The sequence below is a fragment of the Pinus tabuliformis genome, chromosome 7, assembly GCF_031772625.1.
Source record: "Pinus tabuliformis cultivar Carrire ecotype Pingquan chromosome 7, CPIR1, whole genome shotgun sequence".
Lineage (NCBI taxonomy): Eukaryota > Viridiplantae > Streptophyta > Pinopsida > Pinales > Pinaceae > Pinus > Pinus tabuliformis.
Window position 1 is genome coordinate 717734483 of NC_142293.1, and position 16306 is coordinate 717750788.

The 16306-nt window shown below is 38.0% G+C and overlaps 1 protein-coding gene and 1 pseudogene across 1 annotated transcript; both read right to left on the reverse strand.

Annotated features, from left to right (window-relative positions):
- Positions 1–459: 459 nt before the first annotated feature.
- Positions 460–888, reverse strand: LOC149249542 (uncharacterized). The gene has a single exon (XM_089456279.1). The coding sequence runs from the start codon at positions 886–888 to the stop codon at positions 460–462; it is 429 nt and encodes a 142-aa protein (XP_089312405.1).
- A 12555-nt stretch (positions 889–13443) lies between these two features.
- LOC149249543 (3-ketoacyl-CoA synthase 13 pseudogene) lies at positions 13444–15336 on the reverse strand (annotated as a pseudogene).
- Positions 15337–16306: the final 970 nt, after the last annotated feature.

Genomic DNA, 16306 nt, shown 5'->3' on the forward strand with positions numbered 1-16306 from the left:
ATTTTTGTTAAAGAAATTTCTAAAAGTATTTTCATAATAAACTTCTCTCAGTAGATCTGAACTGAAATTCCTGAACCAGAACTGAATTAAATCATTATTTATCATTTGACATTTCCCTACTCAAAAGATGTGAATTGAAATTCCTGAACCAGAATTGAATTAAATCATTATTTATCATTTGAAATTTCCCTAACTCAGTAGATCCGAACTGAAATTCCTGAACCAGCACTGAATTAAATCGTTATTTATCATTTGAAATATCCCTACCTACTTAGATGACACAACATTTTCAGACAAAAGAGAACTAACAATGAAAATATTTTCATGGAATTACAGTTTTATCTGCCCGGTTGTTTCGACCCCCACTACCCGCTTTACTGGAGCAAAGATGAGTCACAAAACCGCATAACAGCTTACAACACTTCAGACCTCGAGTCTCGGTAGCATTTAATTATTTGGCTAAACTGTGTCTGTAACATACAGATCTACAAAGGCCTTGGCATCATTATAGTTTTTTCCGCTCCCGACCAGCAGAAAAACCAGCCCCTGCTTTACCTGCATTTTAATCACATTTAAAGCGCGGTGCTTGGCTCCAGGTATAAACATGGCCGCTCTCAGTTCTGGTATGGTAGATGTGGCCTGATCCAAAAGTAAGCTGCAGTAATCATTCACATTGTCATTGAAGCCCGGAGAGGAGATCATGGCCCTGGTATCTTTCCCAAAATGATTCTGCATATAAGAAATTAAATTGGCGCGGAGCCATGCCAAGAGTTTGTTCATTAAGCGCTTCGGGATAACAGCTTCCATATCTCCGTATCTGCTGACCTCGGACTCCATGACACCATTGCATTCGTCGTTGTTACAGGAAAGGCCAAAGAAATTGGCCATGTGAAATAGAGTAGGCACGCAGACAGATTTGGCAGGAATTGAGCTCGAACCCTACTTAGGAAATATAAAATTACTAATCCCAAGGACTGGCCAACGATTTAAGCAATTCAAGACAGCCTGGTTTCAGCTCAGAAACAAAATACATATATAATCAGATCAGGGAGTGGGTTCGATGAATGAACCTGCCTATTTGTAGCCTGGGTGGTGAGCTGCAAAGCTGGGAGTGAGTTTTCCGCTTGTTTTGGTGAGCTGCAGGGGTCGCGTCGAGCCCGGGAATCCAGTTTTCGCTTGTTCTGGTGACTTGGTGAGCTGCAGGGGAGTGCCAGGTCGAATTCAGCCCACGGTTAATTCCCAAATTCGAATTGAGGTGTGAATGGCGGCAAGACAGCAATGGAACTCCTGTCAAACATCATCATTAATGCGAAGGGTGGCGGCGCTGGGCAGAGCTCGCGGAGGGTGGCAAATCTCGGCAGAGGAATTGCCAGCGGCTGGAGCCGGAGGTTTTTCTGGGCGGCGACAGAAACCGGAGAATTCCTCCGCCTAGGTAGACTACTCCATAGGTAACTATCCACCCGCCTGGTTCTCTCTAAAGTTAATGTTTAACGTTGTAAGAGGGTTTTCTTAATATGTTATTGTGGCCAACTATTACCAATAATTCTTGGCCTTAGAGAAAGCTCTCTAAAATGTTATGTGACTTTACTAACCTAATTAATTATGATCATGTGTCACCTATAAACTTATTCCTTAGAGTATTTCGTCGTAGGTATCTCCTTTTTTTTTTGGTCGAATATTCCCTCATATGTGACCATAGTCCTTGTTATACATATATTTTTTTAATTATGCCCTCATACATTGCAGAGGTACCACAACGGACAATGTAAATGCGCAAGGTATTTAAACGCGGAACGGTATATTCATATTATTTCAGAATGGATTTCAGGATTATAGAGAGATTCTTTATCAGAGATTGACTATCTTCGCATTTATCAGACTTTATGTTGTTCGCAAGGAACAAGCAATACCGAAGGTTACCTGGCGAAAGATAGGCTCTGCCTCAGAATATGATTGGACTCATATACAGACTTGAAGACTTCTAAAATGATCCAGCCACTTTAGGTTCTTACCAGTGTCGAGCACACTGATACGCAGGCTTCTCAGATCAGACTGACTCTCTAAGACACTTTAAGACTCGATGCCTCAACAATGAGCCTTACCCTCATTTTATAGGAATGGGAGGGGACAACCCTTATTGTTAGTCATCAGTAAACTGACTGAAAGGTGGATGGAATCATTGCTTTCGGGTAACACCAGAGCGATCTCCGCACAAAGATTCCAGCCCGAAAAAGAAAATATTACATAAAAGCTTCCGACAAAACAAAGTGGATGCTTTTAATCTATCAAAGCCCACGAGAAAAGATGTTTCATGCATTATTTACACAGTGGAGGCTTTAGTACAGCGAATCCCACGAGAAATTTGGCCACAATTAAGTCCTTGTGACTAGACATCATGATTACACTATGGATACTTTTACGGAAATCCCATGTGAACTGTTAGAACATAGTTAGTTCTGGGAATCTATTTCACTTATACAATAATTCATCCCAGGGTTTTGTATATATCCTGTGAACGATCATAGGTTTACCCAAAACAATTTGATGTTTAATTTTTGTTAAGACTAACCATTCTAGATGTTCTCGCATGTACTCTTGGAGTGAATAGTTTACATCATGGAATGGGGACCATTCTTGATCTGTCATTTCTTTGACAGTTTTGTAGATGGGATGAAAGCATTCTACAATATTTTGTTCAAAACATAAGTCACAATGCTTTCTACAATATTCTGTATGGTATATAGGGTCCATTGCAGTTCTGTTTACACCATAGTCACGCCACCAATCTCTGAACCATTTGCACTACTGATTCCTTTGGAAAGTGCCTGTTGCACTGAATTTTAACTTTGTATAGTGAGTTTCTTCTTTGTCATCGACATTGAGGAAATCCCACCAAAGTTTTTTATAACCTGCAAAATCATACACAGTGTCAGGGAAAATAATCTTTGGGTCACCTTTTGGCCATAATGCAGATGGCTGGACTGGCCAATGTCTTTTCTCATTCCAAGCAAGATCTCTTGTTCGGTAGATACAAAAGTATTTTTCATATATGTTTGTGCTTTGTCCCCCATAGTACCAAATTCCAGCAATGTCATGGAAATTTTGTTGCAGAGCTACTTCTGCAATACAGGCATCTCTTTTTGCTTTTTTGTAGACCATATCATGGATCCACTTACTGCCTTTAGGATATACTTTCTGTTCTGGCACAAGGTGTTGAATGTCAGTATGTGGTTGCAAGTTGGCGTCGAGTACCTTTGTATTTCTGAGCTGCCATGTGGGTTTCCAATTCCTTTTGTACTCTTCCCAATCTTGATCATCTGGGATAGTTCGTAGGACCTCTTGCTTTTGATGTTGGTCCCACTCAGTGACGATCATCATAACATGATCTTTTGGCTCAAGATATTCCCTGCTGAGAAAATCAGGAAGGTTATTTTCTTCTCCCTTGATATGCTCAACTTTGAAATCAAAGTTAGCAAATAGTGCTTGCCATCTGGCAAACTTTGCTTCTCCCACTTTCTTGATATCTTTTGTCAGGACCTTTTGTAAAGCTGATGCATCAGTTCTGAGAAAAAAGGGTTTATTAATGAGATATACTTCAAACTTACTGATACAATTCCAGGTTGCTTTGACCTCTTTTTCTATCATGGAATAGTTTTGTTCAGCCGGATTCCATACTCCTGAAGCGAACTGAACAATCTGTTCAGTATCTCCATTCTTCTGCTTTAAAATGCCTCCCCATCCAATGTTGCTTGCATCTGTTTCCACAATTTTAAATGCAAGATCATCAACAACATATAAAATTGGCAGTGTTTTTACCTTGGCCTTAATATTTTGTACTGCCTTAGTATGGACTTCTGTCCATTCTGGAGGATTTTTCTTCAATCTTTTATTCAGTATCCTTCTATCACTTGCACAATCTTGGTAGAAGTTACTGACATAATTGAGGCACCCCAAAAATCTTTGCAGCTGATTTTTATCTATTATGACATCAGGGAATTTATCAGCGAACTCTAATGCATGCTTTTGTAATGAGATCTGTCCATTGGAGATTGTATGCCCCAGAAATTTGACAGTGGTCTGAAAGACCTCTATCTTTTTCTTGCTAAGCACAAGACCATTGTGCTTCACCAGATTTTTGAAAATATTTACATGCTTGAAGTGATCTTGAATATTCTTGGAAAATATTAACACATCATCTATATACACAATAAGCCAATCAAAGTATGGCTTAAAAATCTTATCCATTACCTTTTGGAATTTGGATGGCGCATTCTTCAATCTAAAAGGCATCACATTCCACTCGTAGTGGCCTGCTGGTATACTGAAAGCAGTCTTGAATTTGTCTTTTTCTGATATGGAAACCTACCAAAATCCTGCCTTCAAGTCAAATTTGGAAAAAATCTTGGCTCCTGCTATTCTTCTAATGAGATCACCTTTGTGTGGTATAGGATATGTGTCATCTGCAAGAACTGAATTTAAAGGTTTGAAATTTATCACTAGTCTCGTAATTCCTCTGATCTGTTCTGCTCTCTTGTTGACATAGAAGCCATAACAATTCCAAGGACTATTTGATTCCCTGATAAGCTTTCTGTCAAGGAGCTGCTTGATTTCCTTTTCGCAGAGATCTCTGTATTCTTTACTCATAGGGATTGCTCTGCTCTTGCATGGTTTACCAGCATAACCTTTTTTGTAAGGGAGCTCAACTGTATGTTGCTTCCTATGCCAGAATGCATTAGGCTCTTCTGAGCAACATTCTTCTTCAATTTTCCTTTTCAAATCCTCAATCTTGCTTTTCACCTAAGGATGTTTGAGCTGCTCTTCAATCCTGAGAGTGGATTTTAGATCCTTCAGATTTGACAATCTTGCTTCAGCTTTGTCCGGATTTTGCACTGTCTAGACCATGGTGGAAATTCTCTAATTTTAAATATATGGCAACTCAATTTTTTTTCTGGTCCCTTTTGATGTGGGGACTGATATAAAATATCCAGCCTTTCCATTCTTTAGCCTCACTGAGCCATGAGGTTCTACTGCTGCTAAGAAAACATTGCCAAGTATGCAATCAACAGGAATATCTGCAACTGCAAATTTTAAATTAATGCAGTGATACTCAAAGCATAGAGATGCTTTGGGTACTTCATATTTAAGCATTTTGTTGCCTAGACCCACCACCTTTCTTTCTGTAGCAATCCAGTATCTTGCTGGAATGGTCTTGATATTGAGAATATTAATATCTGCTCCTGAATCAAGAAGTGCAATTAATTCAAACATTTCTCCTTTAATGCAGATATTTACCTTGATATGATGTTGCTGGTAAGAGATGGTCATAAGCCTCATCTCTTTGAATCCAAAATTTGGATCTTTGAATCCTTCAGCAACTTCAATTTGATGACCATTGTATTGGGCAGTGTCCCATGACCGATCTTCTTTTTCTTCTTTTGCTTTACCAGTCACCGATTTTCCCTTTTTTAATTCTTCAATCTGTGCCTTCATAGTAGAGATTTATGTCTTGATGTTGTGAATCTCGTGACTCACTTCTCCCAAAGTGAGAGATCTCACTCTGTCAGGTTTCTCTTGGTGCCTTTGAAATGATTTAGTATTTCTTTCAAATGAGGCATCAATAAACAAAGATTTCTTACCTGAATCTTTTGAAGCTCTAGATTTTAGCTGGTCCATGAATGCTTCAGTCAAGCGATTCTTCATTTCACCTTCTTCCATGGCATGGATCTGAGATAAAAAATTTATTTCTTATTCTTCAGTGTCTGCCATCAAGACTTTCTCTTTCTGTGGCTTGACATTTTCTTCTACGTCACTAGAGTCACTAAAGAATTCTGAATCAGAATCATAGTGAACTTGGCAGGCACATTCTTCAGATTCAGAACATAAACATTCTGAAGAATCAGAATCTGAACATTGCTGTATGTGAGCATGTATTTCTTCTGCAGAAGAAGAACTGAAAGAATCATAAGATGATTCTTCAATCTGGTGTTGCTGAGCTATTTCTCTGATTACAACATTGGGACAGCGTTCTGTTTTATGAGTATGGGAACCACATTTCATACATTGCATTGGTCCCTTCCCTTCTTGCTTGACTTGCTTTCCTCTTGGAACAAAGGCTTGTGATTTCTTACCTCTGTTTTTCTTTGAATCTTCTCCTTCTGGACATCTAGAGGAGGTATGTCCAGTCTGACCACATAGCCAACATGTAAGGCTATTCCATTTTTCTTGTTTTGAAGTATGCAGATGAATATCTGAAGGTCTGTAATAATGTGTTCTCGGGACATACTTATAATATCCTTTTTTAGCTCTGGAGGTTTGGCCTCGAGACTGCTTGGGATATTTTCTTCTACTCTTTGGAGACCCTCTATGATTTTTATAGAATCTTTCTTTGTATTCTCTTTTTGCTCTCTTCTTTGCTTTCCTTCTTTTTACCAAAGGATCATCTGCTGTAAGTCCATATTTACTACAAATGGACTTTTTGTCTGGAAATCTGGAAAGTTTTTCCAGAGATTTATTGACTTTGGAGCTGGTACAAAGACTTACCAGGGTCTTTGTAATATGAGCATATATTTCTCCCCATGTATAAGATTCAAATGGCAATTGAAAGACTTCTTGTAATCTGATATAATCTACGAACCTAGATGGCAGTGCTGCAAGGTAAACTTGTTTCCATAACAAGTTCTTTGAATCTTTAACTTCATAAATCCGCTGCATCCAGTCTCTGTGGAAGTCTTCAAACTGAGACATTTTATGACATTTCAGGTTCATAAGAATGACTTCATTCTTATTTGCAATTTTTGTCTCACTACCACACCAGTGTTCAAGGATCATTGATGTCAATGCTCCTATCATATTACTGATAGTGGTGCCATCTGGATTATGTATGACATCTCCATTTTCATCTTTTAGTACTTCTTCTTCCATCTTTGCTATGAGTTTTGGAGATGACTCTGTTTCCCACCACCTGAGAAGTGTGCCTGTGAAGCACTGTATGATTGTCCTGCAAGCATCAATCTCACTCTTTCCCCTTAGACACATAAGTTTGTATTCAGTGTACATCATGTCTATGAGCTGTCTGATTTGACCAACGCTCATGTTGTCAATGTTCCATTCTCTGTGAGAATCTGGGAAAAAGGTATGAGCTTCAGGGAGCTTACCTTTGCCTTCAAGGTCAGGTGCTGGATATGTATTGAACCTATGCTCAAGAGGTTCATAAATGGGAAAGATCTGAGTATCAAGATCTTTCTCTTCTTTTTTCTCTTCTTCTTCACCCTTAAATAAGGATGCAATAGTTATTTTCTCAGTAGCCTCAGATTCTGAAGACGTGGCTACTTCCTTTGGAAAAAGTGCTGGGAACCTGTTGACAGGCTTGACAGGATCCTGCATCTTTATATTTCTTTTGAAAAGAAAGGAGTTTGGAACTGGTTTTTCTATTTTTGACAAATTCATCTTTTCTACTTTATTTTCCAAACCAGTTATAAGATTTTTAGTTGAATCCAGGTGATCAACTAGTTTATCTTCTACTCCTTCTATTTTTGACAGAGATTCTTTAGCATATGAGTGAATAACAGCAGAATCATACTGTACATTATTCAAACATTTATTTACTTCATTTATTGATACTTGGACAGTATCAATTTGTTCTTTGACCTCTACTGCTTTAGCTATATTAATTTCTAGGCCTTTGATTGTTGTGTTTGTCCAATTCAACTGTTCACTTGCCTTCTGTATTCTGCCATCAATGCCTAAAGCATTGTCATCTTTTTGTACCATAGGAATGGCTTTGGCTACATTTTGGTTTTCTCCAATAACAATTCCTTTGAATGGAGGAAATGTTGATGGAGTTTCTACTTTACTTCCATCTAAGGCAGTCCAAACATGCTTATTAACTGAAGAGGTTGATGATGAACCAGTTAAAACATTGATTGGAGAAATATTATCTTTCCAGCAATAAAAATATACCCCTGAGTTATTAACCTCCATGAAATGCTTCCAATCTTCAGCTAATTTCTTTTTCTCATGAGGGGTCTAAGTCTGATCAAATTCTTTTGCTTGGGGATTAGTAAACAAATCCCAATTAAGCATTTCTTTCATCCATTTAGCACTTATTTCAGACTTTAAACACCCATCCATAAGAGAAAAGAATTTGTGCATTTCCATTACAGCAGGCTTTTTGCAATCTTTTGGGACTGGACCAAATCTACATGCTGGTATAAGGCCATTTGCTTGCTCCAGATACCCTAGTCCATATCTAGGCTTGGCTAGTCTCATAAGACTCATCATCTCTATTAATCTCGAGTGTTCTCCTTCCAAAGTAATTATTTCATGCATCATGAGGACATGATCAGACTCCTGTTCATGAGGGAAAGGGATGTCTGAACATTTAGGATTTGGGCATGGATTTACAGAGGTTGATGGAGGAGCTATGCCAGATCTGGGATTATGGTTTGCATGAATTGCAGTTTCAGCAAGCGTGAGTAAATTTACATTATTTTGGCACTCTGGGCATTTAACTTCTAAAGAGGCAAAGTTAACAATTTGTGCAAACTCAAAAAGGGAAATATGTTTACAAGAGGAAGAACTGGAACATGCAGTATCTACAGTAGAAGGATCCCTGTAATATTTAGAACTTTTACAGGCTTTCTCAATACCTCAGTGATCGATAGTAGATCTTCTGGGAAAGGATAGGACTGCAGAAGATTGATTTTCTTTGATGTCAGCTGAGGTGATTCTTTTTGGGATCAGAGGCTTAGGATTTTGGACTACCCAGTGTTTAGGGAAAGTCAAGTCTTCCCATCGAATTGTTTGATGCTCGATTTTCTGATTTTTAGCATCAGTCATAACAACTACACTTGACTTGGAATCTCGACTGGGAGTGTGGCGGATGGCTGGCCATAAAGTATTGGTATGGTAAAAATAACCTTTTGTATGGATGGCTATATTATTTCTCTTCTGGTGCATATTGAAACCAGTGGTTTGGATTTGGAGCTGGAGGATCTGGTCAATGGTTTCATCAAAAGTATAGATAGAGAAATTTGGAAAACAGTCAAAATAGACTGGGCCATTTGAAAGTGGAGCAACAATTCCGCCAATCAAAGAATCAGTATACTTGTTGTGTGTAAGGTCTCCAATGGCTGCTAACACAAAAGTATTTAACCCTTGATGTACTAAGGGACTGATTCCTACTCTTATGCATTCTAGATGTAGATATTTAGTGTTCAACCTTTTGGCCTCTACATGCAATGCTTTAGGATTCAATAAGGGAATGATCTGGATGACATCAGAATTTTCTTGTATTTGGATAACAAACTCTCTTATGCTGATTCTAGTAACAGCTTTTAGGTGAAACATAGATACATCATTATAGACTTCTGAGGGAGCTATGGCAGGTAATTCCCATTGGGCAGATGGCTGACTTTCTTCATACTCAAGTTCAGCTTGGTTTAAGACACGACTTGAACTTGAAGCAAACATATCTCTCAGTGGATTTTCTTTAGCCAAAGATTCTCTCTCTTCTAATTCACAGAATGAAACAGATTTCCGGAATGAATCCATTCTTTGAGAGTTTAAGAATAGAATACCGACCTTAAAAACCAGACATTACTGGCTCTGATACCAATTTTAAGCATGGGTTTCTGTCACAAGCTTGCTACTTGTTGCGTCTCTTCGATTATCTCTGATAGCCAACTCCTGGTGAACCAGTGGTGAACTCAGCGCGAACCTACTAAGAACTTTCACACTCTTGCAGCCTCAACAATGGCTTCCTCGCCAAACAACGGCCTTAGCGTCCCTACGTTCCTTTGGCAAACCTCTGATGAACTTCCTGTGAACTTCGGATGAGAGCTCAAAGATAACTACTACCACAGCAGACAATGTAAATGCACAAGGTAATTAATGGGTTGTCTTGTTGAAGGCTCTGGAGACAATAGCTACAGTGATGTCTGACACTTGAGTTTTCCTTCATCCAACAGATGAAATTTTAGGGGTTGATTCTGCACCCTAGATTGTGTTTGGGAATTTATCCAGTTAACTTCACTTCGCTCCTCTGGCAACCTTCACTCATTTTCAACTCATAGTTGGAAGGAAGGGTCTGCAACTAAACCCTCGTTGGTGTATTAGGGTATGATTCTTAACCCAATTCCATTGATGTCGTCCTTCCAACTTCACTTAAATCATTTTCCATACTCATATTGTTTATATTTCAGTGTCTATGGTGTTATTAGAACTATGTCAGCCCATGGCGGAGTTGGCAGAGTAACGGAACAAGATTTGCCTCCTCACTTCAAGTATTTCTTTCTCGTATAACTCTTATTTGTTCATTTTTTTCCTTTGTTGAATTTTCTGATCATTTGTTCCAGCACCTGTAGCACGCACAAGGATTTTGGCTACCTTTGGTTCTGCGTGCAGGTAACAAGAGCCTCACCCTTTTGTAATAGCTATAATATTCTATGTTTTTGGGTTTGGGCTCCTAACTCTCTTCTCTTTTTATTCAGGTATGTATGTTAGTTGGTTGTTTCTTGGAAGCATCCTTTCACTTCCCAACATCACCAATTTCTTACAAAAACAAGCCCTCTTTCTTACAGGTCTCACTGACAACCAAGCTCTTATCTTGATTATCGTCGGAGGTCATTTAGATTTCCTATCATCTTGTTGTAGGTTACTGCACTAGTATTTAGCCCGAACGCATAAAGATTTGCTTAGCGAGTCTACCCTGACAATATATGTAATTTATAAAATAGTAATTTTGAATAATGCCTCTCAACCTTGTAACCAAACTTAAGTCTTGGCCATCAATTACATTGTATCGTTATTATCGTTATTTTGTGGCATGGATTAAGGATCTTGCTTAACTTATAACTATGGGTTAATAACATGACATTTTATTGATTGAGGAAAATCTTGTAACAACTATCTAATAGATAATATCCAAACGTTCTCTTATTGGATCACTGTATAACCAAAATTCTTATTTCAAATTCGTTCCTCTTCCGTTAATTTATATTCGGTTCTTTGTTCATACATATAATTTGTTTTTCTCGAAATCTTGTCGTAATGCTAAAGCTTAATACTAATTTTGGGTTATTCTTTAAATGTTGTTAATTAGTATTCAATAAAGAGGGGTTTTTCCATCATTTCGTTAGAAACAACAATTTAATTGAATTGGGGTTTATACGTTTCAACTATCTCCCCTTGTAATCGATTTTCTTGAACTGCGATGATTGTTCTGGATGGCTGGCTCTTGTTGGCCCTAGCCCAGAACTAACCAACACTAGTTCCTAACGTGATTTAGGCTCATGATTAAACTTCAATGTGTTTAAATAAAAAATTGTATTCACGATGGTGTTCTTCCAACATAAATGCTTAGAACCGCACTATATTCCTCGTACGATTTCATACATATCCAGATTATATCGATTCCGTTGGGGCTTAATATATTTCACTTTATGCATGAGTAGAATTTTAACTCCAGTTGTATATATACAAATGTATTTTATTATTTGTTACATGTAGAATGCTCCAACAATTAAAGGGGTATATATATATATATATATATATGGATGTTCAAGGCATGCCTTCTTCATAGATTTATCATCACAGGTTTAGAGTTGTTCTTTAAGTGTTGGTACCTATTGGTTTGGACAACAAACTAATCTGGCTCATTTGTTTAAGATTTCATAACCCATTAATATTATTCTAATTTATATTCAGACTCATAACTTTCATTATGATAGCTTTTTAGACTATTTTTCTCATTGTTTTCTCCATTCAACCACCTTTTTGTTTTTCTCTTTTTAAATGAAAGTAGTTTATTGTTAGGTCCCTATAATACTAGTGATTCCCCCATTACTATTGTCATTGTAGCCTTTATTTTCTATTGTATCTTATTGTATATTACTTTTTGTGCCCTTATATTATTATTGTTAAGTCGGCTTTGGTTATATTGTGACCCCTTAGACTCCTATATATAGAAATGATGCTTTGTCATTTGTATCATCCAAGAATTGTTCATTTGTGTAATGTAAAGGAGGTTTCCCCTAGAAGAGATTGATGTCTAAGTCGTTGATATATCTTTTCTATCTTTTTGTGTGTTGGTTTCATAATATTTACTACAATTATTTATAGATTCAATTCTCATAAATAATTCTATTGAAACCAAACCATTTACAGAAATAGTTAATAGAATCCATTCATTAAAAATATTCAAAAAAAGACATAACATCGGACAATTTCCACCAGAATACACAGAAATACTTATATGTTAGATTGCCATAGGAAATCACTAAGGAAGAAAGAGTGTTCCTCCCAACCAATGAGTGTGGTAACACCACTAGAGCTCCCCCGAGTTGATTTCCCTCCAAGACAGTCTTGCTTGGACAAAGACCCTACCAATTCTACCATGGCTTATCTGACCTCACCAAGTTAATTTCCCTCCAATACAGTCTTGCTTGGACAAAGACCATACCAGGTCTACCATGGCTCATCTGACCTCACTAAGTCTTGCCTAAAACTTTCACAGACTCAAAAGTCTAAATAGAAAGGTCTAAACAGAAATTCCACTGGCCAACTAGCTCAAGAATTTCTCTATGGCAGTGTCCTGCCATACCTCAACAACGTCCTCTCTAAGATAATGAGTTCTTTTCTCCTCCCTCTTGATTGCCTTATGTTTTCTCTCCACCTTGAGCTCTCTTTTCCCCAAATGAGATATTTATCTCTAGGGAGAGGTGCAACTCAACATTCACTGCCTAGTAGGTGAAATCTTCATCTAGCATTTCCACATTCCCTTAATTCCTTGGTTGATTGATCTTGGTTAATTAATATAAACCTCCATGTCTGACATATATTAAGCCTTCTATTAGCACACACTCTGTCAAGTTATTTCTATTAGAAGTAAATTAAGAGGGTATTACAATCATTATTATTATTATTAATGATAAAAAAAATTAAATTTAAATTAAATATATACACATTTAAAAAAATTAACAAATTTTACAATGGAAATTCCAAAACTATTAATTTGTAATTAGGTTAAGTTACAATACTATGGCTAATCAATACAATATGTCCAAAAAATCATAACTTATTTTCATATGACACTTATTCCTATAATAATTTTTTAATTAATAAATTTAATTAAAAAACAAAAAACATTTTGAAAATATATTTTAAACTAAAATATTTTATAGAGATTAAATCTTACCATCGCGTAAATTGTAAAAAATAAAAATAAAAGTATAACTGTTGTTGAAAAAAATCAAAGTATAACTGTTGTGGATCTCTATTAATTTTGTAAATTAAAATATTCAAGATATAGAATAGAATAATTCTATAGAGAGTATCTGTTGTTAGTCCGTAGGCTATCAATGACAAATTTATTTATTTCTGGACGAATCTCCACCGACTATAAAAATTTCAACAAAAGAAGAAAAAATTGTGGTTCCATGTCAATAGTAAGAATCAGGCTTGAAATTAATATTGAAATACATGGCGATTCAAAATAATACACGCTCAGAATATTTAACCCTCTAATACACGCTCAGATGCTTCAACCCTCTATGGATCTATTTACCTGCATTAAAATATACAGAAACAGGTGTTATGTCATTTCATGATGCAGGATTTATCAGTTACGGATCTATTTACCTACATTAAAACACACAGCAGATCAACGGTGCTACCTAAACCGAAGATTGTAATTTTGGACTCGTGTTATTCACATCTAGTTGTGATGTCACCAAAGCTTAAATTAATCCTACCACGCTGGTCTTAGCTTGCACGAATTCCTGTCTGTAACCGATCAAAAAATTTGTTACAGTAATCATCAGTGTAAGCTTTACGAGTATTACAAGGATACCACTGGATGCGGTCATCCCAAACAGTAGTTTCGAGAGGATGGGTTTCTTTCAAAACTTCCCAGACTGCGCTGTTGCACTTGAATCCTGATCCCAGTGCTATCTGCCAAATGCGATCTCCTGCCCTAAAGCGACGCTTAGCTTCCATGTAAGCCGCTTCATACCAGAGCCCGCTGGTGGAAGTGTTCCCGAACCGATAGAGGGCCATGCGAGAGGGCTCCAAGTCGTACTCAGTTAGTTGCAGGCTTTTCCCGATTCCGCTGATCACAGTTCGACCCCCGGGATGAATGCAGAAATGCTGGAAAGCGAGCCTGAAATTAGGAATATAAGGCTTCACATTCATCTTCAGGACCTTGATACATATCATATTGTAGGCGTAGTAGAGCAGTTCCATTATAGGCAGAACTTTGGGGCCCAATGTGGCCATGTTCTTCCTCACCGCGCCCCCTGCGACGTCGATCAGCGTCGTGCGGAGGCCGATGCCATAGAAACCCTCGCCGTCTTCTTTCGCCATGACGCAGCCATAGGCCTCGTCGTCGGCGGCGACATTCGTCCTGACGACGTGCAGGAGCTTCATCTTTGCCCGGGCTGCGTCTTTGGCTTTGTTCGACAGCAGCACCGCGTTTCCGCCGACTCTGAAGAGGCAATTGGTGACCATCATGGACCTATCGTTGCCCTTATAATTGGCATTCAGCGTTATGTTCTCGCTGCCGACGAGCAGAGCATAGGAGTCGCGGTAGATCTTGAAGAGATCCTTGGCCATGTCCACGGCTATTATGTTGGCGCTGCAGCCCATGCCGGAAAGATTGAAGGTCTTGACGCTCTCTTTCATCTTGTAGCGGTTCACGATCCACGCAGCCAGCGACGGCGCCGGGCTGAAAGTAGAGACATTGACGATGAGAATATCGATCTCCCATGGCTCCACGTACGTCTTGGCGAACAACTCGTCCAGAACAGCCACGAAGCTCTCCTCCATCTCCACCCACGCTTCCTCCAACGTCGCTACTGTTTCATCATTGAAAAGGAAGCGCGAGCCGCACGTTTCTTCCCCCAAGCCGGATCGCAGATAAATTCTCCACTGGAAATTTGAATTATCCACGTTTATGGGCTCGTGCCTGCCGCTAAAATACATGCTTATCTCCGTGTTCATCTCTCGCTCCACCGGGGGCTTGTAACAGGTAAATTCTACGAGATAACAGTGGTGGCGGGGTCGATGGCTAATGATATAAAACAGCCCTACGCCGACCATAGAGCACACCAGAAGGATTTCTATCGCCCTTGTAACTATGACTTCCTTCACGTAGCGAAAGTCCCCAACCCATTCAGGCTGAGCTGCAGCGGCCACCGAACTCACTACCGCCAACCATAAGATTCCCACCACCAAATCAGTATGTATAAACCTCAATCTAGCAATTTGCCACAAGAGTGTTGATGAGGCCATGGCAAATATGAACTGTCTATGGATTCTGAGTCTGCACGTAGACGGCATAGGTATTTATATAGATCGTCGTGACATGATTGAGAGCCTACCATAATTAATCTTAATCGGTTCATTGCCTTTGCCTTTGGGCTGAGATATTCCGTTGGCAGTTGTCTATAATGCGATTTTTAGGAAGTTTTTCCGGTGGGTTTTTCCGGCCAAAATCTGGCAGCAATTTATTGGAATCGCAAGTTTGATAGCTACTTTCTGCACAATCAAAGCGTCCCAGAGGTTTTTCAGGGTGCTGAATCGAAATATGCAGTTAAAAAACCATTTTAACTGCAACAAATCAAGATTTTTTCTGCCAAATTTAACTTCAATTTCTTCTGCCAGATTCCGTCATCTGAATCTCCAAAAACTCCAAAAAAATCACATTATAGACAACTCCAGCTGAAACTTGACAGGTTAGTAGATGGTTGATGTGTAAATTGGGTAGGCCCGTTGCTGGACTAGGTACCATGAAACGACACTTTCTCAATTGTCCCTGTCAGTTTTTAAATAAAGACACATAATGTGACCATGTCAGTTTATCCTCGATGCTTCGCATGAATTAGTGACACGTAATAAAACCACGCTAGCCTGAGTGTGGATGATCCGTACATCAAGCCCCACAGCATTGAATTTCTTATTTACCACTCCAAAAGATGATTAGGAAAATTTTCTTCATTATGCAAAAATGTAAGAGTAGATTTATAATATTTATTAAAAATAACAAAAATAAAAATAAATATTTTATAAAATAACACAAATATTTACATATAGATTATGTAATTATAGTAAACATAAATTTATTTATTTATATATTAAAATGATGTGTTTTCTTGATTGTGCAAAAATTAAAGTAGATTTATAATATTTATTTTAATTTAAAAAATAATAAAAAAATTACTTATATATTAAATAATAAAATTACTTGTATATTAAAATGATGTGCTAATTATTTTATTGATGATGATGATGATGATGGTTAACGTCCGCT